The 17,221-nt window shown below is 40.5% G+C and overlaps 1 protein-coding gene across 2 annotated transcripts in view; it reads left to right on the forward strand.

The window, feature by feature from the left end:
• PLCB1 (phospholipase C beta 1) overlaps nt 1–17,221 on the forward strand; it is a 699,301-nt gene that overhangs the window by 541,304 nt on the left and 140,776 nt on the right. For both annotated transcript variants that reach the window (XM_081257138.1, XM_081257139.1), the window contains exons 11-12: nt 1,922–2,079; nt 12,503–12,585. In XM_081257138.1, coding sequence (XP_081113264.1) covers nt 1,922–2,079; nt 12,503–12,585 — 241 coding nt within the window. The remainder of the gene's footprint in view (nt 1–1,921; nt 2,080–12,502; nt 12,586–17,221) is intronic.

A 17,221-nucleotide genomic window follows, 5' to 3' on the forward strand; every position in this document is an offset into this window, starting at 1 on the left:
GAAAGCCACATGATGCAGCCAAAATAATAATAATAATAATAATAATAATAATAATAATAATAATAATAATAACTTATCAAAAAATTAGTACCTTCCATCGACTTCTTAAATGAAGCAGAAATAGCTTGGCTTCTCTTTCTGCCCTCAGATTTCTTGGGTTCCTTGATTATTACAATTCTTATCACTTTACTAGAGGATTTCAGTTCTCCTTCCAAAGGTTTTTAATTTTGATAAATTTTATCTATTTTCTTCCTTTGCTACTTGTGCTTTTGGTGTCATATCTGCGAAACCATTGACTAATTTAAGTCACAAAGATTTACCTCTACATTCTCTTCTAAGAGTTTTATAATTTTATCTCTTACAGTTAGGAGCTTAATTGATTTCAAGTTTTTTTTTTTTTTAATACGATGTGGTAGGAATCCAACTTCATTATTTTCCATTTAGCAATCCAGTTGTCCCAGCACCATTTCTTGAAAAGATGATTTTCTGCAATGAACTGTTTTGACACCCTTGTTGTAAGTCAATAAATGTGAGAGTTTATCTATGGGGTCTCAATTCTATTCCATTGATTTATGTGTTTAATCTTATGCCAGTACCACGCTTTTTTTTTTTTTAACATCTTTATTGGAGTATAATTGCTTTACAATCGTGTGTTAGTTTCTGCTTTATAACAAAGTGAATCACCTGTACATATACATATATCTCCATATCTCCTCCCTCTTGCGTCTCCCTCCCACCCTCCCTATCCCACCCCTCTAGGTGGTCACAAAGCACCAAGCTGATCTCTCTGTGCTATGCGACTGCTTCCCACTAGCTATCTATTTTACATTTGGTAGTGTATATATGTCAGTGTTACTCTCTCACTTCCCCCTCCCTGTGTCCTCAAGTCCGTTCTTTAAGTCTGCGTCTTTATTCCTGTCCTGCCCCTATGTTCATCAGAACCTTTTTTTTTTTTAGATTCCATATATATGACCACACTGTCTTGATCACTGGAGCTGTGTAGCTAAGTTTTGAAACTGGGAAGTGTGAGTCTTCCAAATGTTTCCTTATTTTTTAAGATCATTTTGGCTATTCTGAGTCCTTTAAATTTCCATATGAATTTTGGGATCAGCTTGTCAATTTGTGCAAAAAAAAAAAGCCAGATATGATCTGGATATGAATTGAATTTGTAAATCAATATGGGGAGTAGTGCCATCTTAACAATTTTGAGTCTTCTGCTCCATGAACATGGGATGTCTTTTCATTTACTTAGGTCTTGTTTCTTTAACACTGTCTTGTAATTATAAGTTTTATACTTCATTTGTCAAATTTAAATTTATTCCTACAAATTTATTTCACTTTTGCTAAGAGAATATTTAGCTATCCTAAGCATTTGTGCCTTGGACAAACATGACAGAAGGTTTGACTTTTATAATAGAATAGCCTGTCAACAATACCCCTTCATAGGGAGGGTCAGAATTAAAAGACTGAGTTTTGAAGTTATAATCCTGATCCTCCACTTACCAGCTTTGGAAACTTGGGCAAATAATATGCTCTATGCTATTTTCATTATTAGAAAATAAGCATTTAAAAGTAAAGGTAGTTCTACCAGGTAGATTTTTATGAAGATTAAATGTAGTAATATATGTAAAGTCCAAAGAACTATAATTGGCACATGGTAAGCCGTTAATAAACATGAGTTATTGTTATTGTTACAATGCTCTCCTCCTTCTATTCTCTCTTCCCCAAACCACTGCTAGGAAGCCACAGTTCCATTTGGGATTGTGCCACTACCTTCTGGTATGCTGAGGCAGGAGAAAGACTGAGAACTGCTCAAGGTCTTGAACTCTGTTTTCCTATTGTTGATGAGCTTTTCTAGGAAGCCACCAGTGTCTTCCTTGCTTTGTGGGAGTCTGAGCTTCATTTCGTTGGCGTTTTACAGCTGGCCAGCTGGCTGGAAACTCCTCCGTCGAGATGTATCGCCAAGTGCTCCTGTCTGGTTGTCGCTGTGTGGAGTTGGACTGCTGGAAGGGAAGGACCGCAGAAGAGGAGCCAGTCATCACCCATGGGTTCACCATGACCACGGAGATATCCTTCAAGGTAGAGTGAATGAATATTGCTAAGAGAGGAAGCTGGGGAGACCTGACAACTTTTTGGGTAAAGTCTGCTAAGGTGGAAAGTCCCAGTGGTCCCAATTAAGTCCATAGGCTATTAATCATCTATGCAATTTCAGAGGCTAAAATTTAACAATTCACCCATGATTAACTGGTATCAGGGGAACTTCTAACCAAAATCTAAAGAAACTGTCTCGTTAGAGGAAATATCAATTTATTTGTCTATTTAACACTCATTTTTTATTGCATTTTATCTTTGTGAAATATAACATACATAAAGAATACATAAAACTTATCTGTACAGTTCAACCAATGGATATAAAGTGTACACACATGTATTTACCACCTAAAGCAAGAAGTAGAAAATTATTGGCACCCCAGAAACTCCCATGTACCTATTCCTATTAGAATGACCTCCTTACCTCCAGAGATGACCACTTTCTTGACCATTATAGTGATCACTATTTTGCTTTTCTTCAGATTTGTACTAGTTTATGTGCAGCTCTAAACAATGTAGTTTCACCACTGTTTTAACTTGATATAAGTGGATTCATGCTGTAGTATGCATTATTTTGTGTTGTGCTTTTTGAACTCCATGTTCTTTGGGAAATTCAACAATATTATTGCATGTTTCTCTAGCTTCTTTGCTTTCTTGATGATGATGATGATGATGATATTTGGACACCCAAGCCCAAATATCCAGGTTCTATTCACATTCCCTGCAAAGAGCTGTCCGCAGGAACTTGGGGTCATTTGGGCTGGGGAAATCTGGTGTCCTAGGTAACTAGAGAGAGGTCTAGAAAGAGGATATGTGGGCTTTTGGCGACATGTTCCCTTGGCTGACTCAAGTTTCTCATCTCTTTGGAAGGGATCACAAAAGAAGGGCCAGAGGATAACTCTAGAGCATAGGGTCCCAAGGCATGAGCCCCATTACCTGGGTTACTTGGGTCTCAGGGCAGTACTGGTTCTGGGTCACTAACTCTTGCCCTAAGTAACCAAGGAAACAGAGCTCAAGTGGGTGGTAGGTAAGGTGGATTGGGGAGAAGGCCATTGAAAATGGGGAGGTTGGAGTGCTGAGAGGCCAGAATATTGGATGAGTTAGATGTTAACATCACCAAGACTGGTGACAAAGCTCTGGATGAAGAAAAAGTGAACCACTTGCCAAAGTCTTTGCTGAAGGAGGGGACATTCAGTAGATGGCAGAACTGAAGAAGTGGTACAAGCTGGTTTGGCTGCTGCATGAAAACTGGGTTTGGTTTTTTTTTTTTTTTTTTTTTTTAAGATAAGAAGATTGAAAGGTAATATTTCAGAAGTAGCATTGGGAGCAAAAATATTTCCAATATCCAGCCTTTAGCCCTGGAGCACTTGGGATGTGATAAAATAAACATCTGTCTTTTGAGAGGGCAGCAAAAAGAAGCAAGATTTTCAAGGGACAGCCAGGTTTCAGTTTAGACAAATGAATTTCCTGATCAAAGATACTATACTTGACAGCAATAAAAATGTGCTCAGAAGGAATATTAGCACCTTAAAATATATTTGCTATGTTGTGAAGTTGACTTTTCATGATTTCTGAAACTTAGGCTATTACATAGCAATTAGTGAAAAATAGCACCCGTCATTAAATTTTACAACAAAGTTTAATATGGAGTTGACCTTAGTTCTGATCAAAATCTTTGTATCTGCTTCTGAAGTTGAGCCCTCTTAATGTCATTTGGTTTTTCTTTAATGGAAAATCAATGGGTTACTGTTCCATTTCCATAGTCCCCCACCTTCCCAGCTCCTGCCATGGTCCCTCGTCAGCTAAGATACCAGCCCTAACCTATTGGGCTCTTTTAAAAAAGTGGGGGACACACGACCCTTGTGTGGAGTGGATGCAATTTGTGCTCATCCATCTGTTGATGGATGGACAGGGTCCTGGAAAGGGAGACAGCACACCCTGATGGAGCCGTTGCTGAGCTAGGGGACTGATGGCCTTGTGCACACACCCACTGCCAGGAGGGCCACCCAAACCCCCACCCACCATCCCCTCAAGAGTCCCTGTGAGGAGCAATTATATTTTCTTAAGCATTTATAATCCTCGAGGTTCTTTGATTTCCTTTGGGGGAAGGGGAGACTGTGGGTGGTGGGGGGAGATAAAGCACATTCTAAGCCATATTTATTTTGTGTGAAACTTTGGCTTCTTGGCCTTGGCCATCAAGTCAGCTTAGAGTGGCTCTTCCTGTTCACTGGACCGTACAAGTGGTCCTTCAATCACATCTGTGATCCCAGAGTCATGGGCCGATTGAGCATCTATTCCTGGGCTCCGGAAGCACAACTTCCCACCACATACACACACTTGCTGACAGATTTAGGGACTGAAAGACTAAATCTAGCCCAGAATTCTGCTTCCTCTCACTGCCTGCTGGACTTGGGGGTGGGGGGGGCTGCCAAAAAAGAGCAGGAAACTCGTCATCCTGGTGGTTGGTTGGTACAGCTTTGCTTCCTGCTATTGTGCATTTGCAGGATAGATAATTCTGGCAGAGATGTGGGTGTGTGTGTGGTGGTGGTGGTGGTGGGTGGGGATGAATGTGAGGACTAGAAATGCCAGCCTGTTTTGTGGACAAATACACAGAGCAGGAATTCTCTGCATCAGGACTAGGACTAGAGTGAGTCAAGGAAGCATCTCTCATGCAAAATTTAAGGAGGTGCTTATTCTCACTGACATATAAATGCGGACTTGGCACCTGAGATTGAGTGTCTCTTTAAATTTTGCACTTTCACGCCTCACTTGCCTCACCCAAGTCCCAGCCCTCTCTGCCTGATTATCAGCAGGCAGTCTGCTTTTCCAGAAACTACTGTGTAAAATGACTTTGTAAGACAGGATGCAAAGAGAAATGGGGGACAAAGCTCCATGTGATCTCTCTCCCCCTCATCACCCCTTTTCCCCTCACTCACATGGCTGGGCTCTGTGTGGTCCCCTGACCATGATAGGTAGGTCCTGCCTCACAGCCTTTGCAAGGTTGCCCCTCTGCCTGAAACACTCTTCCCCCAGGTATCTGCATGGTTCACCCCTTACCTCCTCGAAGCATTTCTCAAATGCCACCTTCTCAAGGAGGCATCCTGGGACATAATTAATACTGTGACCAGTACTCCCACACTCCTGATAGGCTCCCCACCACTTTATTCCTTCTATTTACCAAGAGGCACTTATCACCTTCTACCACTCTGCTTAATTTACTCAGTTATCATGTTCTTTCTTTATTGTCTGTGTCCTTCTGTCAATAAGAGCATTGAGCTCCACAAAAGACAGGGATCTTTCTTTTGTTCCCTGATCTGTCCCAAGCACTTTAAAAAGAATCTGGCATATAGTAGGTGCTCAATAAATTTTTAATGACTTTTTTCCATCCCCAGGAAAATAGACAAATTATAGTATAGCCTTCATTTTTAGTCTTTCTTGCCTCTGTTCATCAGATAAATGAATTTTGCCTTTCTCCATTTTTGCTGTGAAATTCCATATATCGGTAGGTGGTGAAAAGATTCTCCCAATGTTTGCCAGTTTGGGCTATCCTATAGATTTGGACCTGATCTTCACGGTGTAATCAGACTATATTCTATAGCCACAGCATGTATTGCAGCAGCAACATAAACCAATTGCAAAAGTTCATCATTTTTATGTCACACAGTTTATCTGCTCTGAGTCTATGTAACCTGGAAAGCTTCCATGCGATCTATGATAAATCCCCAAAAGCAAAAGTTCCTGTTGGCATTTACCGCCTGTTTATTCTTGGGCCAAAATAAAAAATTGTGCTCTGGGAAAACAGACGTGCTATAATTCAGCCTCTTTATGGAAGATTTTTTTATTTTTCACTCTGGATTTATTTATTATATATCCCATATATCGGCTCTTCACTTTCTTTGCCTCATTGCCTGAGCCTTTCCAATGGTCATGACATACAACAGTTTGCCACGTGGTCTGCAGACTCTCTGCTTCCACTCAGTCTCCTCCACCCCACACCCATCCCCACCCACCTTCTCCATCCCCGAGCTGCTCCTTTCTCTCACCCCTCCTTTGCAACCAGCAATTGCATAAGATGGAAAACTGAGTAAAGTGATGAAATACATAATTAAAATATATTAAATTTGAGTATGTGGTTAAATGGAGCATTTCTGAAAATAAAGTGTTATTCTCTGAGAGAGTAATAATTTAGGATGCAATTTAACTGCCACATACGTGCTCACATAAAATGGATATCCAAATACACCCTGCTGTTGTCCGTCAAGGGTAAAAGATTTCAAGGGCAGTTTTTCCCCCTGGAGGTTGGTAACTGAGCCATATGGTTTATAGATTATTGGATCCAGTGTTAGAGGTCTCTGAAAAAATGATTTGGGCTTAATGAGGAGCAGTCGAGCAGTCAGGTACTTTCAAATCCATTGTCCACTGAGGACAGCTTATGTAAAAGAACCAAACTTAAAACCTAGACTAACCTTATCCTCAGTGATCAGGTGCTCCGTGCAAAGTATTAGAAAGGTATGAAAAACCAAAAGGGAACTTCCAGAGTTTTCAGGTGCTCCCAGCTAAAATTGTTAGATGAAATTCAGTAAATGTTTTCTTTAAATGTTCCAAAAGCTTTCCTAAACTGGTGACTAGAGTTGTGGTAGAGATGGGGGGAGGGAGGAGGGAGAGGCTGAGAAGGAAAGAGAGAAAGGAGACCATAGAAGTTTAGAATGCAGCTCTAGGGCTGACGGCCAGGGTTCCAGTACGCCAGCAGTGACTGGCTGCAAGGCCAGGAGAAGCTCCCTTACAGGCCGAGCCTCTTGTTCTAAGCCATGTCTGTATATTAAGTAGGGTCGCTGCATGCTGTTGTTCTAAGCATTCAGTGAGCTTACTTAACATACAGACATGGCTTAGAACAGTGCATGACATGCAGTGAGTACTCTATAAATGTTAGCTACTGATATTATAATTGAAAAATTTAAAGCCACACTTTAGCTTTCCTTCTAGAAATATAATGGTAGGGTATTATATATGCAAGGAGTTGTTAAGTCAGGGTGAGGGCAGGGAGTTGAATGAAGTCATTTGTGAAGCTGCCATGGTAGAGGATGTGGGTGACACCCAGACACAACCCCTGGCATCCACTTTACCTCTAGGAAGAGGCCAGAAGCCCAAACCATGTGACAAATGAAAACACAGTCCAGCCTTGGTAAGAGGCCCCGTGGGAGCTGAGAAGAGTGTAACCAGTGAGCTTGGAGGTTTCACTGCAAACATGGGGTCCTTGGTCAAGTGCACAAGACCAAACATGTACAATGTCAGAGGTAGGAAAAGGGAAGAAATAGGATACATCAGTCAAGAAACTCTAGGAACCCCAGAACCCTGTGGCAGTTCAGGGTACACCAACATCCCTGCTGTGGGAAGAGAGAACCGCACCCAGAGAGCTAGGAAGACAGGTAGGGGCATGAACTCTCTACAGATGTCTGTAAGAGGAGGCCCAGAAAAACATGGACATTTCATTGGCTAAAGATAAAGAGAGATAGGCCCTTGGGTTTTCACTCACCTTCAGGCCTGACTCTCACTGGCCCAAACGTGATGGGTTGGGTCTATGATCAACATTCATTATTAACAGCAACTGGAGCAGTATGCATATAGCCAAAGTTGTCAAAGACTAATTACACTATCATTTGAAAGACTTTTTAAAATTTAAGACTTGATCTTGATTGGAAATTTTGCCCAAGAAATTATTAAAGTTAACCGGGCTATTGAGTATGGAATCAACATTCAAATTCCTGTAATACAAAATTACATTTACCTTTGGTTACAGTCAAATTTTAAGATTTGCTTAGGCCAATGATCAGACCTATCCAGGGGCTGATAACCTATCTTCTGCAGCCCACATTCAGCCTGTCACTTGCTTTCGTAAATTCAGTTTTGTTGGAACATAGGCACATCCACATGTTTGCATATTATCTGTGGCCACTTTGGGGCTACAAAGGCAGAGTTGAATATTTGCCACAGAAACCATATAGCCCACAAAGCCTAAAATACTCACCACCTGGCCCTTGATGGAAGAAATGTGCTGTCCTCTGAAAGAGTCAGTAGAGAAATAAATGGGGACACAAGTAGGCAGATTGTGTCTCTCTTCTATTAATGATTTTAAGAGTCCATTTATTCATTTGGAAATATTTAATGAGCAGCTATAATGCTCCATAGTAGTTTCTACATCCTAGGGGCAGAGCAATGGAGAAAACTGAGTTCTTACCCTCAAAAAGCTTACATTCTAGTGTGGAGAAATAGACCAAAATAAACACACCACATGGCACATGGAAATATCCCTTTAAGACAATGTTAATCAGTATTGAAGGCAAAGAAGGGCTAGAGGTATGCTATTTTCAGCAGGGTGGTGGGAGAAGACCCTGGTGATGTGGCATTTAAGCAGAGATCACCACCCCTCAAAATTAAGGAAGTAAGCCTTGCTGTCAGATAAGAGTATTCCTGAAAGAAGTAACAAGGATAAACAAAGAAATGAGAGATGAACAAAGAGATGAAGTAGTGCTTGGTCTATTGGAGGGAAAGCAAGAATGTCAGTGGACTGTAGCAGTGTGAGCAATGGAAAGGATGTATTTAGTGAGATAGCAGGTGCAGGATCTGATAAAGAACTTGGATTTCACTCTGTGAAATTGGAGGCCATTGAGAGTTTACTCCAAAGGAATGAAATCGAAATCATCTGACTCATGTTTAGGAGCAATCACTCTGGCTGTGGTAGGCAGTACAGGAGGCAAACATAGAAGCAGCTAAAAGCTTTATTAGTCAGCCTCCACTAGGTTTTGCTGCAAAAACTAGAAACTCCAGAATCTCAGTGGTTTAGAAACACACAGGTTTATTTCTTGCTCAGGTTAGATGTTGACTGTTGCTGCCATCAATATTGTCTGCAATCTATACAGAAAGAACAGCCCCAATATGTGATATCACGAGGCTCACAGCAGTGGGGAAAGAAAGGTGACAGAACCCAAGATGGCTCTTGAAGACTCTGCTCAAAAGAACGATGTGCCATTTTCACATGCATTACAGCAACCAAAACAAAACAGGGCCATGCCTATGGTCAACAAATCTCACAGGAAGGATAGTGAATATGTGGGAATGACAACAGAATCTATCCCAGAAGTTACTGCAAGGGTTTTTGGGTCAGGATGATAGAGGTGGAGGTGCTGCTACGTGGTTATATTCTGATTATATTTTGGACAGGATTACAGATGAATTGAAAGATGTTATAATAAGAGGAATCAAGGATGGTTCTCATGTGTTTTGCCAGTAGCAAATAAAACAGGGCCAAATGTAGGAAATAAACAATACTCCCCATACTTACTACCCACTTCCTTTAGATATCTATTTGCAATTATTTTATTTTTTTAATCAAAGTAGAATTGATGTAAAATGTTGTGCCAATTTCTGCTGTACAACAAAGTCAGCAAAGATACTCAGTTTTATACATATATACATTTTTTAATATTCTTTTCCATTAGGGTTTATCCCAGGAGATTGGACATGGTTCCTTGTGCTCTACAGTAGGACCTTATTGTTTATCCATTCTCTATATATAATAGTTTGTATCTGCTAATCCCAAACTCCAATCCATCCCTCCCCCACCTACCTCCCCCTTGTCAACCACAAGCCTGTTCTCTATGTCTGTGAGTCTGTTTCTGTTTTGTAGATAGGTTCATTTGTGTCATATTTTAGATTCCACATGTAAGTGATATCATATGGTATTTGTCTTTCTCTTTCTGACTTACTTAGTATGATAATCTCTAGTTGCATCCTATGTTGCTGCAAATGGCATTATTTTGTTCTTTTTTTATGGCTGAGTAATACCCCATTGTATATATGTACCACACCTTCTTTATCCATTCATCTGTTGATGGACATTTAGGTTGTTTCCATGTTTTGGCTACTGTGACTAATGCTGTGCAATTCTTTTGAGGGCTTTGATCTTAGTTGGTTAAGGTCATTAGCTGCATGGGAGTTACTGAAATGGTTAAGGGAATAAACTCTAGAGTCAGACAAACTTTCCTGGGGTTTCCTGGACTCTCCTCTCTGTGACCCTGGGCAAATTGGTTAATATCTCTGAGTTTCCATTTTATAATCTGTGAGATGACAGATAATATTTTCCTTAGGGAATGTTTATAGCAGGAGATAAGATCTGTATCTGGAATGCAAATGCTCATTTAATGGCAGCTCTTGTTTGTATTAGTTGGGTTTAGGGTGAATGGGGAGGGGGCACCAGCAAGCTGAGTAACCTTAGTTGTTTTGAGAATATCTGCCCATCACGAGCTGTGTCCTTTACCTCCTCTCGCTGCATCCTTGTAACAGGCTTGTGGAATGAGGCTTATCACTCTTACTTTACAGGCCAGCAAGCCAAGTGCACATAGGCATTAAGTTATTTTTCTCAAGGTCACACAGCTTGTAAGGATAAGAAGAAGGATTCAAACACAAGCCTGTTGGACTCCAAAGCCTGTACTCAAAAAAGTCAAATAAAGAGTTTAAAATTTGGGCATTGCTTACTATTTATAGTGTACTTATTTTTGATGGTATCAACTATCATAATGGACAAAAGGCAATCTGTGGATTCACTTTTAAGAAACAGTGAGTGATTCTTTTGCTCTGTGCAGGCAAATCCTTCTTAGAGGATATATGCAAATGTAGTACAGAATTAGAAAGCCTTATTTATACTCTGGGGCTGGAGAAATAGCTTTCTGGCATGGATAGAAAGCAAACTACGAATTGTTTAAGGAAGGTAGAGAAGATGATGGAAAAGCCTCAGGCATAAGGGATCAGAGTTCCTACTTGAGAGGAGAAGATGTAAAGAATAAATGTAACTAAAAAACAAACAAAAAAAATGGATGTGAAGCCACAGGAGTATTGGCATTGATATAATCAAAAATAAATGAGATCATCCTTTAATACCAGTTCAATAAGGAAAACATTTTGAAAAACTAATGCCCAAAGCTGGTGAATGAATATTCATTGAAATCTGGTCCTTCATATATTACTCTAGGCAATCTAAGATGAAAAGTAATTTGGAGAAACACAGGAGACTGTAAAAATATTCCTATTTTTTAATTTAATAGTTCCCCTTCTAAGAATCCATTTCCTGAAAATAATTCAAAATATCAGGGAAAAAAATGAAGAGGTTCTTTGGAGAGTTCTTTGAATGATAGCTCTTAAAATATGTCTGTCCAACAATTGGGTAGTGGTTAAATCAGTTATGATACTGCCACTCCCTAGAATTTTATACAGATACTAAAACTATGACCTATATATTTTTTCTAAATACAGACTGAGGGATGAAGTACTGGCACATGTTACAGCATGGATGAACCCTGAAAGCAGGCTCAATGAAAGATGCCAGACATAAAAGGCCACATATTGTATGATTCCATTTATTTGAAATGTTAGGAATAAGCAAATCTATGGAGACAGAAAGTAGATTAGTGGTTGCCTAGGTCTGAGTCTGTGGGGTGGGTTTGGGGAAATGGGGAGTGACTGTTAATGGGGATATGGCTTTTGGAGGGGTGATAAATATGTCCTAACTTAGACTGGGATGATGGTTGCACAACCCTGTGAATATTAAAAACCATTTAGCTGTACACTTTAAAAGGGGGAATTAGATCTCTTAACGATGGTTAAAAATACAAATAGAGTATTTACTGTAATTAAAACTATGTTATACAGATATACGAAAAACAAACTAGAAATAAATATAACCAAATGCCAGCAGTGGTTTGATTCAAAGGGTGAATTTAATTTATTTATTTTTGCTGTGCTGGGTCTTGGTTTCTGTGGGAGGGCCTTCTCTAGTTGTGGCAAGCAGGGGCCACTCTTCATCGCGGTGCGCGGGCCTCTCACTGTCGCAGCCTCTCTTGTTGCGGAGCAGAGGCTCCAGATGCGCAGGCTCAGTAGTTGTGGCGCACAGGCCTAGTTGCTCCGTGGCATGTGGGATCCTCCCAGACCAGGTCTCAAACACGTGTCCCCTGCATTAGCAGGCAGATTCTCAACCACTGCACCACTAGGGAAGCCCCTCAAAGGGTGAATTTATGGGTGAAAAATGTTGCCTTCTCTTGTCCAAAGTTTTTATAGTGTGATCTGATTTCTTTCATTATATATATAAAAAAGTAGATATAATTACCAAAGAGGAGAACCATTCACCCTCACAGTTATGACTCCCCCTCCACCCAAATCCAGTTTTCTTTCTTTTATCTTCCTAAATCAAGAGTAAGAAAATTTATAATCCAGTAGCCTGCAAACCACTTCTAGCCATTTTAGGCCATTTGATACAATTCTATGAATGAAAAAGACAGTGATATTAAAGGGTGGAACCCCAAAGAAAAAACTATACACATTAAAATTCTGTCTTACTGAATATAGGTGTTCTCATTTTTAGGAAGTGATAGAAGCCATTGCTGAGTGTGCATTTAAGACTTCACCTTTTCCAATTCTGCTTTCATTTGAGAACCACGTGGATTCGTAAGTATTCAACACATTCAGTAGGGAGTCTTTTCCCCAAATAGGGCATGTTTAGTCATTGTTCATCAGATATAAGATTATTTGATGTTACTAATGGTGTTCCTCAATTATGCTATATATTAAGCGGCATGTGTTCATCTGTATATAATGGAATTCATTCATTTAAATCTCGTTAACATTAAAAAGATCCATTGGACTTGTGGAATCTATTTTCATGCCATGGTAGGATTTAAATTAAGGACTCCTCTTTTTACAATGGAGTGAAACCCATTTCCTTGTATCACAGGTGTGTCTATTTCAGGGGACCACTTTTATAATCCTCCTTCGTTTGCTTCTTCTATGGTGTGCAGATTTATAGTCAGTTTTACCACCCTAAAATGGCCAGTTCTGTACATGCTGGAGCTGGTGTAGAGAAAGCTAAATAAATTAAAGAAATTCTATTCTGCCACTTTGAACTTACATAGAACTCAGACCACCAAATTCTCCCTCCTTCCTGTTTTCATTGGTTTCCCCTGTTTGTTAGTATTTGTAAATATTTTCCTATTTCATAATAGCCTACACTTTTTGCTGAGCTACACAAAGAATAGGTAATTTTGACTTAACTCTTATACTCATTTTATGACAAAGGATCAGAGTAAGACACATCTACATCAAACACCTGGATGTTAGTTTATCATATACTTATTCCATCTAAAGAGCCTCAACATGAAAGATTCTCATCTATTACTGAATCAAAGTTCAAGAAACTAAAATTCTAGTCCCTGGAATTAATGTCTGAAGACTATGCAGTAGTGACCATCACTGCTCAAAAGAGTATTTGGTACCGCAAAAAAAAAAAAAAAAAAAAAAAGAGTATTTGGGAAGTCCTTTGTTTCATGCAACCACCTAAGCCAGTTTTCTCAACTAAAAGCCTACAACACCTTTCCTAATTTGGCTCACAAGTTCCTTAGATCCTTTTTTATCCTCCTTCCTATCAAAAATCTTTCCCAGGTCACTGATTCCCTTTGTCCAACTAATTTGCAACACATGCTTCAATTCACTAATTCTTAAAGGATTTACTAAACCTTAAAGAACCAGTTAGGTAGTGACCAAATTTCAGCTTGAGGAATTTCAAAGTAGTTCAATGTGATCATTTGTTAATGTATATGTGGAGACGTATACCTTATTTTGAAGTAACCAAATTATAACTCTCTGTATTTCTAGCTTACCCTCAGGAAATCCATACTACATTTACCAGCTCATGACTCTGTTTCATTAGGAAACAGTCATCCAGTGAATAATGTAATCATTTGGCATATAGTTTTTCTACCACTTCTGAGGGCCAACTGAAGAGACAAGAATTTATTCTGTTTCATTACTATGTCTTTTCTAAGTAAAGGGAGAACCTCTTTAGGTACTGTATTTAGTACTTCGTTTTCTGTGACAGCTCTGATTTGCATGTGACTTTCCTCATCTCAGCCTGTCCATTTGTAATTGGGCTCTACAACGCCTTAGCACCTTTTTTTCAGGCACTCTAGTTCCTAGACAATCAGTCATTTCCTTTTTGGAGAAATATCTCCAAATCTAGCACATTTATTTTTTTCAAGAAATGTTTCTATATAAATTAGACAAATTGAAAAACTCTGCTTCCATTCTTGATAGGCATACCCGCTACATTGGACTCTGCCATGCATCCAGAGAGGTATCAAGAGCCACCACTACCACAAACATAATGACAGCTAATATTTATTGAATGTATATTATGTGCTGAGCAACGTTCCAAGCATAAGCTCATGTAACCCTCACCACAAAGCCAGGTGCTCCTAAGAATAAATATTATTACTTTTATCCCTATTTTACAAATGATGAAACTGAATCCCAAAGAGGGTGAGTTACTTCCCCAAGGTCATGCAGCTAAAATGTGGCAGGGGTTCAAAGCTGGCTAGTACGGCTTCAAAACTCATCTGTTTAACCAACTCCATCCCCCACACCTAAACAAAAGCATCACAGCCTTCCAAACATCGAATTAAGACAACCAGAGCATCCCACAAGGCAACTGCCTGTGAGTGGTCACATTTTTGTGGCTCGTGACCCTTAACCACAGCATATTTTTTTCAGTCTTCAGCCTCAATGCTACAGAGAGCCAAACTGAGCATGAAAACTAAATCCACATTGAACACAAAATCAAAAAAGATTGTACCATAATACAGCCCTTTCTGGTTTAAAAGTGAGAAATTTAGCTGTTAAAAGTTCATTAATAATGCATGAATACAAAAGAAAACAGGATAACAACCTTCCCTGGATGCCATGATATTGATCCCGAACCACTGAGATAACCGAATGGCAGTGAAATACTGAGATACTGAATTCTATTGTGGAAGGAAGTTTTTGCTTCCTATTTCCATTGTCCTTGAGCCTCACACACATATCAACATCATTCAACTGCAATTCTACCCTGGGTGGACTATCACACACCCAAAGAAAACCTGCAAGCTTTTCCTTTGCTGGTAAAACCCTGTGCTTGACATGCAGGCCATCCCACCTCATTGCTGAAAGAACCCGTGGCAGACACCATTCATCAGCAACAGCAGTCTTCCCCACGAAACTAGATACACTCTCAGAATCCTACCCGACACGGTCACAGCCCCCAAAATATCTGAAACCTATACGTTACCTCTAGCAGCAGTTCTTTATTTTCTCCTTTGTGCTGTGTATACAAAATACCAGATTCAGAACCCTGGCCCCAGGCCACTTGAGCCGTACTCCAAAACAAACCCACACTGGAAGAAAGGAAGAAAACCTCTTAATTTTCTGGTTCTCTCTCCAAATATTTGAAATCACCTATCCATGGACAACAAGGAGAAAGCTGCCATGAGCCACTGGTGACTTATCCTTCTCCACCTGCTACATCAGAATCCCATAAAATGCAGATTCCTAAGCTTCCCCCCCATACCTTATTTGAATTTCTGCAAATAAAATTTGTTTAAGTCCTAATTAACTGATGGGACACCTAGTTTGTGAACTAGCATTTTCACTAACGGAGTTCTCCACTGAAATCAAGTGCAGAAACCACTAGCTCTGGTTCAGCCACAGAGAATGTGAGATTTTGGACAGGTTCCTTAATAGCTGTGAGTTGTAGATCCCTCATCTATAGAGAAGGAGGTTGGTTTAGTTCAACTTGGAAGATGTGGCCCTGTTCCTTGGTCAGAAAACTGAACACTTTGCCAGGTGTTTAAATGTGTCCAGATGGGTCTGCTGTGGCCTGAAGATCAAAATGTATTTGTGAATATTTTCCTCTCGCTTCGTCTCCATGGTAGCTGATGTTGATGTTCCAAATGCTTCAGGATTTTTTTTTTTGCTCTCTCGTGGCCAACGCAATGTCTTGTTTCTGCAGTTCTGGCCCCACAATGAAAGTCGTTTTGTTTTCCTCTGACTTTTTCTATTCAGTTTGCTCTCTGCTCTGATTCAGTGCCCTGTCAGGTGGGCATGTGTGTTTGTGGAGAATACGAAGAGCTTGATTATCAAATAGCACATTTTCCTTTCTCCTTGGACACCTGCCTCTTGCTCTCTCCAACTCAGTGATGCTGAAGCAGGTTTTTTTAGAAGTCTAGGTCAGACAGATGCTTGCTCTTCAAAGTGGCATTGATCCATCGACCCGCAGCATCTGCGTGACGGGGAGCTTGTTAGAAATGCAGTCTCGAGCCCCACCTCAGACTTTGCCTTGGAATCTTCATTTTCTTAAGACCCCAGGTGATTTGGTGAAGTGTCAGAGCACAGTTGTAAACACCAGAGTCCATTAACCACCTGCCTCAGAATTACTTGCAGGCTTGTTACAAATGCAGGTTCCAGGGCTCTGCTCCCAGCTCAGTGTATCAGGGGATTGGGCACAGGGCCCTGCTACCTGCAGCATTAACAGCCCAGTTGATTCTTTAGTGGAATTGAGTAAGATTTTGCTCCAGCAAAATCCTTCAGGGCCTGATTTGGGGACAGCTTGGCGGAGGACAGAGGACTCTGCCTGTCACCTGCTTAGGGGCACCTGGAACACCACCCCGAAGTCCCTCTACTGGTGAGCCTATGGCTCCACTAGAAGTCCTGAAAGCAGGGTGTTGGGGTACAATGCTTCCTTTTCCCTCCAGGCCTCTGATTAAAGGAACTTGGGGCTCTCAAGTTCCAGCCCTCAAGAAAAGTGTCATTTACTTAAGCACCTGGTGACTTGGTTCATCCATCACAGTGGTTCTCGAACTTGAGTGTGCATGAGAATCCCCCAGAGGGTCTCTTAAGACCCCCTGAGCCCTGCTTCCCCAGAGATTTCTACTCAATTTGCCTGCCTTCCTAGGAGGCCTTGAATCTGCATTTCTAACCAGCTCCAGGCCCTGTGGATGCTACTGGTCTATGGACCACACTTGGAATAGCAAAGCTCTATTTAATAGTATCATTCCATGAAAGTGAAATGGGAGGGTTGGACAACTTCTTTTGTGCAACCTGGAAAGTGTAGGCCCAGCACAAATGGATTTGTCTCAGCTACAGACACAGAGCTCGCTGGCTTGGTGGAGCCCCAGGGCCAGCAAGGGTGTCTGAATTGTGGACGCCCAGGGCTGCTCTGCTAAATCAGTCACTTTTCTGCTTGTTCCCTAACTATAACACGTCATTCCTAAAC

The sequence above is a fragment of the Mesoplodon bidens genome (assembly GCF_964165515.1).
Source record: "Mesoplodon bidens genome assembly, chromosome: 15".
Classification (NCBI taxonomy): domain Eukaryota; kingdom Metazoa; phylum Chordata; class Mammalia; order Artiodactyla; family Ziphiidae; genus Mesoplodon; species Mesoplodon bidens.